Genomic DNA, 13,182 nt, shown 5'->3' with positions numbered 1-13,182 from the left:
ATGAAGGTTGTCCTAGAGCTCAACAGAAGTGCTCTCCTAGACAAAGATTAATGTACAAGTGATATTTAAGAAAGTATTCCGGGAATACAGTGGGAGAAAGAAAGACACAGGTGATGGACAGAAGCTGAACAAAGGAGTCATTGTTGCAGCTGGAGTTCCAACCTTGGTGCAGTCCTCAGGAATCTCTGGAATGCATGTTGCACATTGGAGTTTTAGGGTTGGTCTTTTGTGGTTATATACCCTTCCCCAGTTGCAGGCTTGTCCTGGAAGATTGAATGTCCCAGGCACTGGCAGGTCTTAGGGAACAAAATGAAACAGCCAGTGCTGTACTTAATGAGCAAACAGTGGCCTAGCAAGGCTGCTCCTCCCTCGGGTGGGGGCCGGCGGGGGGGGGGAGAAGCACAATTAGCCAGACATTGAGTTCATGTCAGAAACAATTCCTGTCCCCCTTATTAGGGAACCTACTTGGATACTGAGCTACCACGGGCTAAGTCTGAGCAGGGGTTGTAGGTTATATCCATGCATGGTCCTTGGTTGGATAAACAGTCTCAGAGAAGAGCCCTGTGCCCAGATATATTTGGACCTTGTGTGGCTCCCTGTCCCCTCTAGGTTATACTAATTCCTCCTTCCTTCATATGATTTCTTACATTCTGCCGAAGGCTTGGTTATGGGTCTCAGCATCTGGAAACTGGCATTTTTTAATAGGAGATGTTTAGTCATAATCAGTACTAGTTGTGGCTGAATGCCCTGTGCAATTAAGGAATGCTAATGCTGGTGCATTTAATTGTAAGGCCACCCATCCCAAACAAACCTAAGCCAAACCTACCTATCAGCTATGCCAAGAAAGAGTTCATGGGAGAGGCAGACTTCCCTTCTCAGAAGAAAGGAGACCATAACTTTGTTTAGATCAGGTACAAAGAGAGAATTCAATTCAGGAATGGTCTGTGGTAGATAGTCTAGGAAGTAAATGAGCTTGACTTGAAAAGGAAATAGGTTTCTGAAAATACTCTGTGCCTAAAAGATTCTGAGGACGAAGGGGCATTTTGTGAGTGGGTTGAAGTACTTGTCAAATGAGTTGGTTCTTCAGCCAGGTTCTTCTGTACTTACATGCTCATGGTACCAAAGTGTGAACACACATCATCCTCTTGAAAAAAAATTGTTGAAAAATAAATAAGGATGTCACCACCTCAAATCACTGTGTAGCAACATGCTGGAGAAACTTTGTTAATCCCAAAGATGAGAGGACAAAGACCAAAATCATCATAGCCAAATTAATTAAAGCATGCAATTAATTAAAGCAACCTTTTTAAAAATTTTTGTGGGGTTTGAGAAGTCAGTATTGGATGTGAGGAAGACAAGGTTTTTATAGCTCAGGGGTAAGGAGTTTCTCAATGAAGGATTTAGCAGGAAATGGGGGAGAGGTTTACAGGAGCAGAACGTAGTCATAACAACCTCTTAAAACAAAGACGTGATTGTAAGGTAGTCTTAACAACAGTCAAAACAAGGCTGAATAACAAACTCTTTTGAAACAAAGCTAAGGTTGTAAGATGGTTATTATGTTTTGAAACAAGTACATGATTGCCATTCCTGGAACAGGTAGTGCAGAACCATTTGTAGGTAAGGTTACAGGTGGGGCATAGCCCAATCCTTGAGAAACAGAGGTTTAATCATAAACAGGAATGAACCTAGTTTGTCTTTACTATAAGACAGCTTTTTAAGCCTAAGATGGAGACAGGGTGGTTCTTCATCACATACTTTCTAGGTATTTGTATCTCAGAATGTTTCATTGGATGCTTGTAGTAACCTCCAGTTACACACAGATGCTGCCATTGGCAGGTGGGAGAAGAATGCATTATTGTTGTTGAAAATGAAGATTCTAGCCCCACCTCCACAAATCTGTTTCATTAATTGGTCTACATCGAAAGGTGAAATTTGACAAGCTACTGAAAAGGTTTTGAGGCCAGGTACCCTCACCATGATACTAAATGTCCTGTCGTGAACAGTTGTGACCTATCCTGTAACGAGATTATTCACATGAAATGATGCACAGTGGTTAATAATTCATTCGTGAGCCATGTGTTCATTGTATCTGAAACACAGCCTTTGACTTAACTAAGAAATGGATTAACAGTAGCAGGACCCACTAGAAAAAAGAATGTTGAATTTCATTCACAGGAATGTTCAAAATCTATTCACAGAGACATAAATCAAGCCACACATTAAAAATTTACAATCTTGGTTAGAACAGGTATAAGAAATGACCATTTTATATATTATATTATATTATATTATATTATATTATATTATATTATATTAATTTATGAGGCAAGATCTCACTAGATCTATTCAAGATCTCACCTTGAATAGCCTGGAACTCACTATGTAGACCAGGTTGGCCCAGAACTCATAAAGATCCCTGTGCCTTTGCCTCTTGAGTTTTGGGGTTAAAGGCATGCACCAACAATACTTAACCAAAATGGACATTAAACATGCAATTGGCTTGACTTTGTAAGGGCGTTAGGGTGTGGAGTAAAGGTGACCTAACTTAAATGTAAGCAGCACTGACATGTAAACAGAGACTTGCCATATGGTATTTGTCAAAGGTACTCTTTGCTCTGATTTTTGCTTTATAATTAAACATAACCCTCATTTAACCATCTTCATATGAACAAAAAGACAATCATCAGGCCACCCCTAGTCTCCAACATTATAATCCACAGTTGTTTTGTCCTCTCTCTTTAGCAACAGAGATGAGCTATTTGGGGAGATGGACAGTGCCATGTGTGTTTCTAATAACCATCTTGCTTTAGCTTTCTGAAATAAAGTGTTTTGTTTTGTGAGAATTAGCCAGTTTGTCCCCTCTGAGAGGGCAGGAAACAACTGGAGACACTAAGAATTCTTTCCTATAGACTTTCAGTCCACTTGAACAAATGGCGCTGGAAGGCTGGAGGTTGTAAAAATGGGGCAGCACAAAAGGATGACCTGATTTAGTCATTACACATTCCCCAATACATCAGTGAAACAAAAAAACAGAATATTATGTCATCTTTAATTAAAAGGAAAAGTATCTATACAACTTGCTCTGAGAATAAACATGCTTTGAAAGTATTCTTACTGAAAATGATCCATATTTTTGACCAACATCTCAACTGAGGGACTCTAAGCCACACGGTATTGGCTTTACATGCATCATCATAAGGTTTTTGGGATATTTAAATAGAGTGAGAGATGAAGCCTCCATAAGTGTTAGTCAACATGGTTTAATAAAGTTCCTGTGTTCTTCCTTCTGCTTTCTATTCATAAACTTACTGATTTTAAAAACATACCTTCCTAGAAAACAAGAAATGCTTCATTCAAATGGCTAGCAATGTAGATATCAAATATATGCTTTAGCTCTCTATGATATTCAGATAATAGGCACTGATTTATATAAATTTGTTGTTTTGTCTTATTAATTAAAAGAGGAAACATAGAAAGAAATGATTTGTCAGCTCCTTACTCCATCTGCAAAATGTTCTTATATCATGGCACAATGTTCAAAGTGTGATCACGCAAATCAAGCCACAGAGTCCTATATCCACGCTTACCTCTTTCTCTCCAGCCCAGGATCTCTGAGAATAAACTCAGAGGTGGAAAGAAGTTTTATGCTGTAAAATTTCAATGCTTAAATAAGTCCTTTAACGGATGGGGAATCTCCCCATGGTTCATTTACCTCTTGTGTTTGTATACTACCACTGTGATGAAGTTACTGAAACAATCAACTTAGAGAAAAAGAAAAGATTAGTTTTGATCTTCAGTTTTGTAGATTTCAGTCCAAAACTGATTGGCCTCATCATTCAGATATGATGAAGCAATGCCTTATGCTGAAAGCACACAGCAGAGGAAGCTGCTTACCTCGTGGGAGCAAGGAATCAAAAGGGGGAGAATGAGAGAGTGTTGGCAAAAGCGAGGGCAAGAGCAAGTGAGGATAATAGCTAGGGCCAGGAAGAAGGGTGTCAGTATTCTTTTCAGGTATACATTCCCAATGACCTTTCTTCCTCTAGACCCTACATATTAAATGTTCCACCACATCCCAGTTTTGGCAAGCTGAAGGCCAAATCCTGAACACACAGGCCTTTGGGGGCAATCCAGACACAAACTATAGCACCCTTACACCCTTCTAATGATAAGCTTGTATGTAGTAACAAATGGAAAGCTTGCTCGCTCTGCCCCATGTGCCAAAACTGTGGTAGGCCCTCAGAAAAGTGTTACTGATAGAAACAGCTCAGCACTGCCTCTGAGGCTAGGGGCCTTTGTCTGTGGCTGACCATGGAAATTAGTCTTTCTGAGGCAGTGAGGACACCCCATCACCTCACAATTAAATCCATAGTCAACCAAAGGCAAGTTCACTTTCATGTTTTGTAGTTTTACTCCGTGCCTCACTTCTTATTTTAAGAATATGTTCTAAGAAATACCACAGAAACTTCATGGATTTAGCAGCCAAAATTGAAGAGAGAGAGAAAAAAATACTCTACATAGTATTCATCTGCAGTAAATATGCAATACTCTGGAAATATTGGAGGCTGATAATAAATGTTTAAGGATTTCTGGTTTTGTTTCTTTGTTTGTTTGTATATACAGATTTACTTCTTGCAGAGCCAGCTAGCAAATATTCACCTTTGTGATTCCTTATGGTATGAAAGAAGCCAATGATAATGAAATTATCAATAGCCAAGCATATGCTCAAATAAAACTTTATCATAGGCCCTGAAATTTCAGTATCATAATTTTCATTTCACAGTTTTTTCATCTCAAAACCTTTCAACCATTTAAGTGGGGAGGGGAGCTTAGCCTAAATCCAATGCAAAAACAAACAGTAAGCTGGTTTTGGTCCATAGTTTTGTGAAGGACTGAGAAATCCTGAAAAGAAACTATCTACACAGGCTGATTAACTGATTAAGCTTCAAGGACTATGGGGAGGTTGGAATGTTCCAGATCCATAGCCTAATTAATTTTCTCTCAGCTGTCTTTATCCCCCTAAAAAGCCATTGTTCACCTCTCTTTCAGACCTAAGTAGATGAACACCTTTGGGATGTATTAACTTCAGGAAACTCTATTTTTCTCCAACCAGAGCTAAGGATGTTATCGGATAACATCTAAGGCCCTTGATTGAGCTTCCCCCTCTGAAAGTAACCACATCTATAATGTTTCCACCAATGGATCTTACAAATGCCTTGATTTAGAACTTTCTTTGTTCTGATGCCATTAAAAACTTCATGAAACTGCTTCCGCATTGAAAATGGATCTTGCAGTAACTTAAACCCATGTTTCGAGCCATGGTCACTCAAATTTAGATCTGGAATCAACTGTCTCTTATTCAGTTTGAGATGTGAGCTGTGTTACTTTAAAACTCTTGATTGGTCCATTCAGACTTGTGTCCCATTGTGTAACTACAAAACCATTTCTTGACTCCACCTAGTGACGCTTACTGACACTCTGGCAGTAAGTAGGCCAAAGTGGTCTGCAGAGCAAAAGCATCCACAACTCCTGGGTGTTTGTAAAGATATAATCTGGAACTGAGTCTCAAACCCAGCAAATTAGAACCTCTGCAGTTTTCATGGCTCAACAATCATTAAAAAGCTTTCTGGTGACGCTGACTTTTGCAGGAGTTGTAGAAGCATTGTCTTAGACTTTAAGCTGAAAAGTGCTGATTTTGAAACATTAAAGAGTATGCCCTAAGAACACATCCTTTCATCCCAAAGTCAACTAACAGGAAGTGGAACACCTAGTAAGGTCCAGACTCAGCCTTGGCAATTTGAGATCCTCAGCAAGGGTCTTTAATGACTAGGGGAGTGCCTTCCATCAGAGCCCCAGGGAATTCCCTCTGAAAGGCTGTTTTTCCCTTGTCTCCACCCAGACAATGTGAGCTTTGCTCCTTAGGGGCACTCCACCTGCTAAGGCAGAGGATGTGCAGGAGTAACACCAGTTCCATACCTCCTGGGTAATTTTGTTTCATTATTAACATCCTCTCAGCTACTGAAATGACTGCTTGTTCCCATTCTGTCTGTCTCCTAGAATGCAATCATGCATAGGTTTGGGATTTTTAGGGACAATTTATCAAATAGTAGCAACGAACATCCCAGCAAGCAGCCTATCTGGCTGTTCTCATCAGGAGGGCTGACATTATTCTCTCTGCTTTGAATTGCTGTATGTCTGAGACCTGTCACTCACCATCCAACCATCCAAGACACAGATAAATGTGCATTTGAGAGGGATACAAAAGTAAGGGAACTCCTGGGGTGGGGTGGGATGCAGTGGGGGAGCATGAAAATCAGGAATACAAGAGTATCTACCATGTGGCGTCTCTGCCAGCTCGCCACCTGTCTATCAACTAGCCCCTGGCAGGTTGCTGGCAGCCTGGAGCCAGGAACATACAGCTGTTCTTCTCCTGCTGAGAATAGCAACTTTGAGAGATCATCAAGGAAACACTATAGACAGGAGTGTGTGTGTGTGTGTGTGTGTGTGTGTGTGTGTGTGTGTGTGTGCGTGCACATGGAGGAAGAAAGAAAGAGAGTGAACAAAAACTCATCCACAACTAGGCCCAGAAGAGTGGGACATGGCAGTTGACTATAGGTTTGAAAGTGCATGAACCCTGCTTTCTAGTAAACTGCTGACTAAAAGCAAAGGCCAGTAGCTCACTGGAGGAGATGACCCAAGAAAATGCAAGCAGCACTTTACAAAGACAGAGGCCAGGGTCAGGCATGCCCTTTCTTGTTCCCTGGTGGCAATCCTGAGAGAGTTGCTGCTTGGAGACCAGCATCTCCACATTGCTGGTTTCCCTGGTTTCTGCCTCCATCAGTGCTCAGCTCCTTGGCAGCATGTCTGATGTCAGCCATTACTAAAGGGTGGATAGGCAACAGAGCCCAGATTTGCTTTACTCTTAACAAAGGGTATAAGGATATTTTACACAAACAGGATCTCAAGACCCAGCATCCTTAGCAAACAAAGCTGACTGGAATTTTCTATACTTGACACATTTGTGACATAAAATCTCAGAAATTAGCTTTATTTTATAAAGCTCGGGGCAGGTGAGGATCTTGTCCACAGCCACCCAGTTTCTAGTTAACATTCTTCCTGTTTAAGGCCTCTCAGAAGACTTTCTTCATAGGGCTGGTCAGTACAGAAGCTAATAATATGCATCACTTCCACACCCCAGAGGAATTCCATCTTTGCATCTGAGAAAATGTAGTGACATGTGCTCCACATCCAGTCACGGAGCTCATGGAATGTGCTCTTAACTACAGGAGCACAGGTGTTTCTAGTCAGCAGCCTGCTTCCCTCTCTCTCAGGATTAAGGGCACCCAAGTTCCTGTTAGCCTGTGGCTCAGCCATCTTCCATTGCCTTGCTTTTATTGGCTGGAGAAAGATGGGGGTTCAATACCAGCTTCTGAATGCCCTTAGTCTGATAGGGACACACATCATCTCCATTTAAGGACCATCTCTAACCACACAGCCATCTCCTTGGGAAGACAAGAAATGTAATTCCTAGATAAGCACCCATTCTCCAGAGACCAGGTTCTACCCTGCAAGAGGAAAGACAAATCCCACTGTATGCTTCACTATCTCAAACAAGGAACAGAAGCCCAAGCCTTCATCAGGTAGACTGCCCAAAGATGTTGGCATAACATCAAATACTTATCTCAGGCTCTTCTTTGGGTCTCTTTTGGGGACATGACTCCCTTAGAAAGGCTGAGAGAAAGAGACACCATAGGCATCTGCTTGACTTGGAGTGCTCAGAGTTCCTTCACTACCTTCTTCCCAATCAGACTGCAGTTCTATTGAGGTGGTAAATTTACCTTTCTTGTTCATCACTCTATCCCTGACACTGGTTCTCAGTAAGTATTTGAGAATGGAGGATGGGAAGAAGGAAAGAAGAGTGTTCTGGAAGAATTTGGATCCTCTTACCTGTATTTGTTTCATGTGAAATTTCAAGAGTAGCCACAAATTATGCTTGTCACATTTCAAGACCCTGGACTCATTGCACGTTGGAATTAGAGTTGTTTACCCACACCCAATCTTGACAACCTCTAACAACAATTCTAGATGCTTTTAAATACAATGTGCTGCTATACACAAACAGAGAACAATGATCCAGCAGTTGTACTACCATGTGGGTAAATCACAAAATAGTTATGCCAAGTAGAAAAGCCCAGGCAAACCATAGCATATGCTAAATAATTTCATTTATACATAATTCTAAGAAATGCCAACTGTAGTGACAAAAAGTATAGCCACAGTTTCCTGGACATGGGAGGATGTGGAGAATGATAAGTAAGATAAAAAGGGGATGCAGAAATGTTAGGGATGAGTGGACTGGTTGGTTTTCTTTTCCAGAGTAGTGTGTTCCTTAGTATATTACATGTGCCAAAATTTCTCAGACTATACAATGTAAATATATGGAGTTGATAGTATATCAACTGTATCTCAACAAAGGTGTTAAAATATAAATAAATAAATGAATAAATAAATAAATAAATAAATAAATGTGATATTAAGATATATACCAGCAATGGCCTGTATGTATCCTCCACCACATCCTTCCACAAATGGTTTGTGTTTTTAAAAACACTTCAGGTAAAGCTACAGCTATAGATATATAGATATAGTTATATATATATGTATCCTTGTAAGCCTGTAATCCTAGAATACTTAGGAGGCTAGAGCAGAAAGATGGTGAGTTCAAAATCAACCTGAGCTACATTGCAAGACTATCAGCAAAACAAATGTAAATATGTGTCTGTTTGAGGGATGGGTTGAAAAAAATATCCATTCCCAGTAGTTTTTGGAGAAATGGTACGACTCTATTGATTCTTGTTTGAATTTGACTTCAGTTTAGAAGTTAGCTAAACCATGGAGACAGGATATTACTTACACCCTCCTGTCGGCACACATTCATGTAAGTGCTCATGTTTTCCAACCTGCGTTTTCCCAGGTTCCTTAGCCAAGCCCATCACTGATTTGCTGGCCCAGGTGCCCAGCAACCCAACACCACTACCATGGCTGAAGACGCAGACATGCGCAATGAGCTGGAGGAGATGCAGAGGAGGGCTGACCAGCTGGCTGATGAGGTAAGGGATAAAGACCCAGAAGGTAAAGGTAAGCCAAGGAACTGGAAGGTTGATGGTTTGAATTCATATTATGGAAAAAAAAAAAAAAAAAAAGACTTCTAATGTCTCAAAAAAAAAAAAAAGTGTAAAGGAAACTTCCTTTTCCTCTATGTAGGGTTCCCTTTCCTCTATGCAGGTTGGAAAGGGTTGATTATAAAGCACAGATATAAAATAATGTCTTGGCCCTGACTCTTGACTCCTAGACATTTAAGAGGTCAGGGTCCTTTAGGGAAAAGCTTTATCTTTGGATGTTGTACAGTGTGCTGTAGTAAACTCAGTTCTGAAGGTTAACACATTTAGGAATATCCCCAGTTGGTCGCTAAGTGTGGCTATTATTAAAATTGAAGTATATAAATCTGAAAATTATATATATATAATATAAAGTGTATATATATATATATATATATATATACTTTAAAGTGATGGTACTATGTGCTCAAAACTCATTGCTTCCTAATTAGTTTAGCAATTTTTTTCTACTATTTATGCTTTTGAGTCATTAAATCACTGCATGTAAGGAATGGGAACCCCAAGAACAGTATTGTTGTAGATCTCAACTTAGAAATCAAATAGAAAGCAATGATTTTAACCCAGAATTACTAAGAACCCAGAATTGGAAAATGCTACCAATCATGGTTTGCTTTATTGTTTTGTCAATTGCCTAGAGTTAAGACAGAAGGGAAAATATAAATGATTTAGATAAAACATTTAGAGTATGCATGTCTATTACATTAATACATAGCTATTACATTAAAAAATAATACAAAAGATGGTATTGGGGAGGTAGGGTAGATCTGGGAGGAGTTGGGGAAAGAATGGAACAGGTAAATATAATCAAAATACATTGTATGAAACTCTCAAATCATAAAGTACTTTTTTAAAAAGATTTATTTATTTATTATTTATACAGTGTTCTGCCTGCATGTGTGCCTGCAGGGCAGAAGAGGGCACCAGATCTCATTATAGATGGTTGTGAACCACCAGGTAGTTGTTGGGAATTGAACTCAGGACCTTTGGTAGAACAGCCAGTGTTCTTAACCTCCGAGCCATCTCTCCAGCCCCATAAAGTACTTTTTTTAAGTATAAAAAATTTGAGAAAGTTTTCTATTATTTGGAAACAGGGTTTTTGGTTTGTTTGTTTGATTACTTGTTCTTTGTTTTAGTTTTTGGCTGGCCTCAAACTCACAGAGATCCTCCTACTTCTTCCTCTCTGAGTGCTGGGATTATAGTCATATGCCCAGCTGAAAACTGCTAGGTTTTCTTTCTTTCTTTCTTTCTTTCTTTCTTTCTTTCTTTCTTTCTTTCTTTCTTTCTCTTTCTCTTTCTTTCTTTCTTTCTTTCTTTCTTTCTTTCTTTCTTTCATCTTTCTTTCTTTCTTTCTCCTTTTCTCAACAAAAACATTGCCTTCTTTACAAATGAGTCCAGTTCCAACTTTAGGTCTTCACTTCTTCATTTTCTTCTTATTTTTGAACATAAGTGAAGTTAACCATTTCCAGTGACCATGTTGGAATTAAACTAGTCCATCATATGATGAACCATAGATAGACTACACCAAATATATACAGGAGCTTTCTGAGAGAATCAGCATGTTACACAGGATTTATAACTAACCATGCTGTGTTGTATTATGTGTCAACTCTGTTTTTTTTTTATTTTATATCAATGCAACAATAAATACTTAAATGCATTTGTAGTTTTTTTTATCCAGAATCAGCTGTTAAACATTTGCCAGCACATCACTGCTAATAGCCATTCCTTCCACCTCAATAAGAGGCCACTTAAGTCCTTTCCAGCAAAAATTCACATCCTTCGAGTTCTTTCAGGATTGTGTCCAACATACATTTACTACTTAAAAGCATGGTTTTGAGAAACCACTCTGCTTGTTGGATTGTTAAAGGAACAGAGAACAAAGTGGCCATGCTGTGCCTGAGGGATCAGCTGCTGAGCTCTGAGTTTTCTTCGTGCTTTTTCTTATCTAGTATGAAGATAATTATAGTTGTCTCCTATGGGCTAGTTATGTCAAACTTACTTCATTTTTTTCACCCTAATTTTTTTCACCTTAATTTGTATTGATAACAACTTCCAGTTGTGTTTCTAGAAGCTTTAAAGGAAACTTGTTAAAGTCTCATGAAAAAAATTATGTTTGTGTAAAATTCAATATCCCTAGTCAAGGAGGCCAACATAGTCCTCAGAGTATATGAGATAGTTTTCTATTCATCTGGAGCATACAAAATGATATTTTTTAAAGATTACTTTGTCTTTGATATCAAGATAAGCCTCATATGGTTTTGGTTTTATAAAGATAAGCTTCCAAGTGATTGCTTTGGAAAATCTGATCATGTAAAAAGCCCAATAAGAAAGAGATTGAAACTAGAAAGATATATTGTGTCTCAGTTGCCAAGTTGAAGTCATATGTAATAAGGACCTTTCAGTTTTTCAAGTGAAAAAAGTATTTCTGATTTTCCTAGTGTTCTATTCCTGCCTTAACAGAGTCTCTGTTTTTCTGTCGCAGTCCCTGGAAAGCACCCGTCGCATGCTGCAGCTGGTTGAAGAGGTGAGAAGTAGTTTCCACTACCATAAACTAGTTCCCTATGTGGATGTGTTCATTTCTAGTTCTTATATGCCCCTATTGCTTCCAGTGCTAACATAGCCTGTGAGAAAGTTGTCAACGAGTTATCAAGATGTTCACCACCCTCCATCCATGTCCACTTCTAGGGTCCAGAGTGCAGAGAAACCTACCATCCTCCCAACAGTCACAGAGGTGACCCCAGAGAGCAGACAGAACTGCCCAACCTATGAAGGAATTACCTACATAAAATCTTCATTTGTAATGATTTTGTTGCAACAAATTACAGCTAATCTAAAATTCTAACTTCAACCACATTTATAACTTTGAAAAACATGTATTTATACAGGGATATCATCTTTTGAAATTGTTGTATTTAGTGTCAGACACTAAAATTTATGAAACAATAGGAAAAGTCTTTAACAAAGAGAAAAATCTAGTTCAATTAAGTAAATATAAACGTTCTTTTATATTACTGACTCTGATTGCACATCCATTTATAAAGCATTTGTAATTCATAATTTAATGAATCCCAATCTATTTTTAAGTGGGCAAAATAGGGCAGATAGCAATAATGGACTCAAAGCACATTTACACTAAAACCTACTCATTTCAGTTTGGTAGAGAAGCAGTCAACCAGGAAGAATAAATGGATTAATTGAACTTGCCTATTGGGAGAGATGGAGTGGAAAAAGAATGGGTTGGACTATATTTATCTTAACCTAATAAAAAGAGCCTAATGGTTTATATTCAGCAACATGCTTCTGTAGTCACAGTTTGAATGTGACTACTTATCAGTGTATAAATTCATGTGTGATTATCTTCTGTAGAGATCTTGGGCTTTCTCTGACAGAATGATTAGATGAGCCTATTCACCCACCCTATGCTATAATAAATTGCTTATGCAATGACATGAAAGGGAAGGAAAAAAGATAAATTTTACAAAGGCTTTGAGGAAAGGCAGCTGCCTCTTATACGAGAGCAAATGCTGTCTTCCTTTATTTCTGAAGCTGCAGTTCCTCACCTAAGGGTGAAGTGTGGCTAAAGTGAATGGTCACAGGAAGAGTAGGGAGAAGTATTGATGCATTTTTTTGTGTGGGGAGGAAATCTGTTATTTCACAGATGACAAACTGAGCTTGCAATGCAGGACAAATTGGCCCCATAGAGAGGCATCCCTACAGGGTCTCAACAGCAAAGAAGAGCAGCCTTCTACTCTAAATGCGAAAAACATCTCTTTTGCTGTGTTCTAGGAACACAGCTCATGCAGAAATGCTTAAATGCCAAGAAGGAGGCAAATAGCCTCAATCCAGGAGTGTTGGCCATTTGGCATTTAATGTGTTATTTTCCAGTTTGTTGCAAATGAAGCAACAAAAGAACAAGTGCTTGGAACATTCTTCTATGAGCTCTGAGATCAACCTGAAGGGAGCTCACTATTTAACTGCTATAATTATTTTATTGTATGCTACAGTA

The 13,182-nt window shown here is 39.0% G+C and overlaps 1 protein-coding gene across 3 annotated transcripts in view; it reads left to right on the top strand.

The window, feature by feature from the left end:
* The window catches only part of Snap25 (synaptosome associated protein 25), a 78,092-nt gene that overhangs the window by 39,867 nt on the left and 25,043 nt on the right, over positions 1-13,182 (top strand). For 2 of the 3 annotated variants that reach the window (XM_021656923.2, XM_021656922.2), the window contains exons 2-3: positions 8,972-9,107; positions 11,659-11,700. In XM_021656923.2, the coding sequence (XP_021512598.1) occupies positions 9,036-9,107; positions 11,659-11,700 (114 nt within the window). In that variant the 5' untranslated portion in view covers positions 8,972-9,035. Of the gene's footprint in view, positions 1-8,971; positions 9,108-11,658; positions 11,701-13,182 lie in introns of those variants that run through there. The other variant, XM_060383200.1, reaches the window with a different exon arrangement.

This window comes from Meriones unguiculatus, chromosome 4 (assembly GCF_030254825.1).
Source record: "Meriones unguiculatus strain TT.TT164.6M chromosome 4, Bangor_MerUng_6.1, whole genome shotgun sequence".
Lineage (NCBI taxonomy): Eukaryota > Metazoa > Chordata > Mammalia > Rodentia > Muridae > Meriones > Meriones unguiculatus.
The sequence above is the reverse complement of the archived record's forward strand: the minus strand, read 5'-3'. Positions and strand labels throughout refer to the sequence as shown.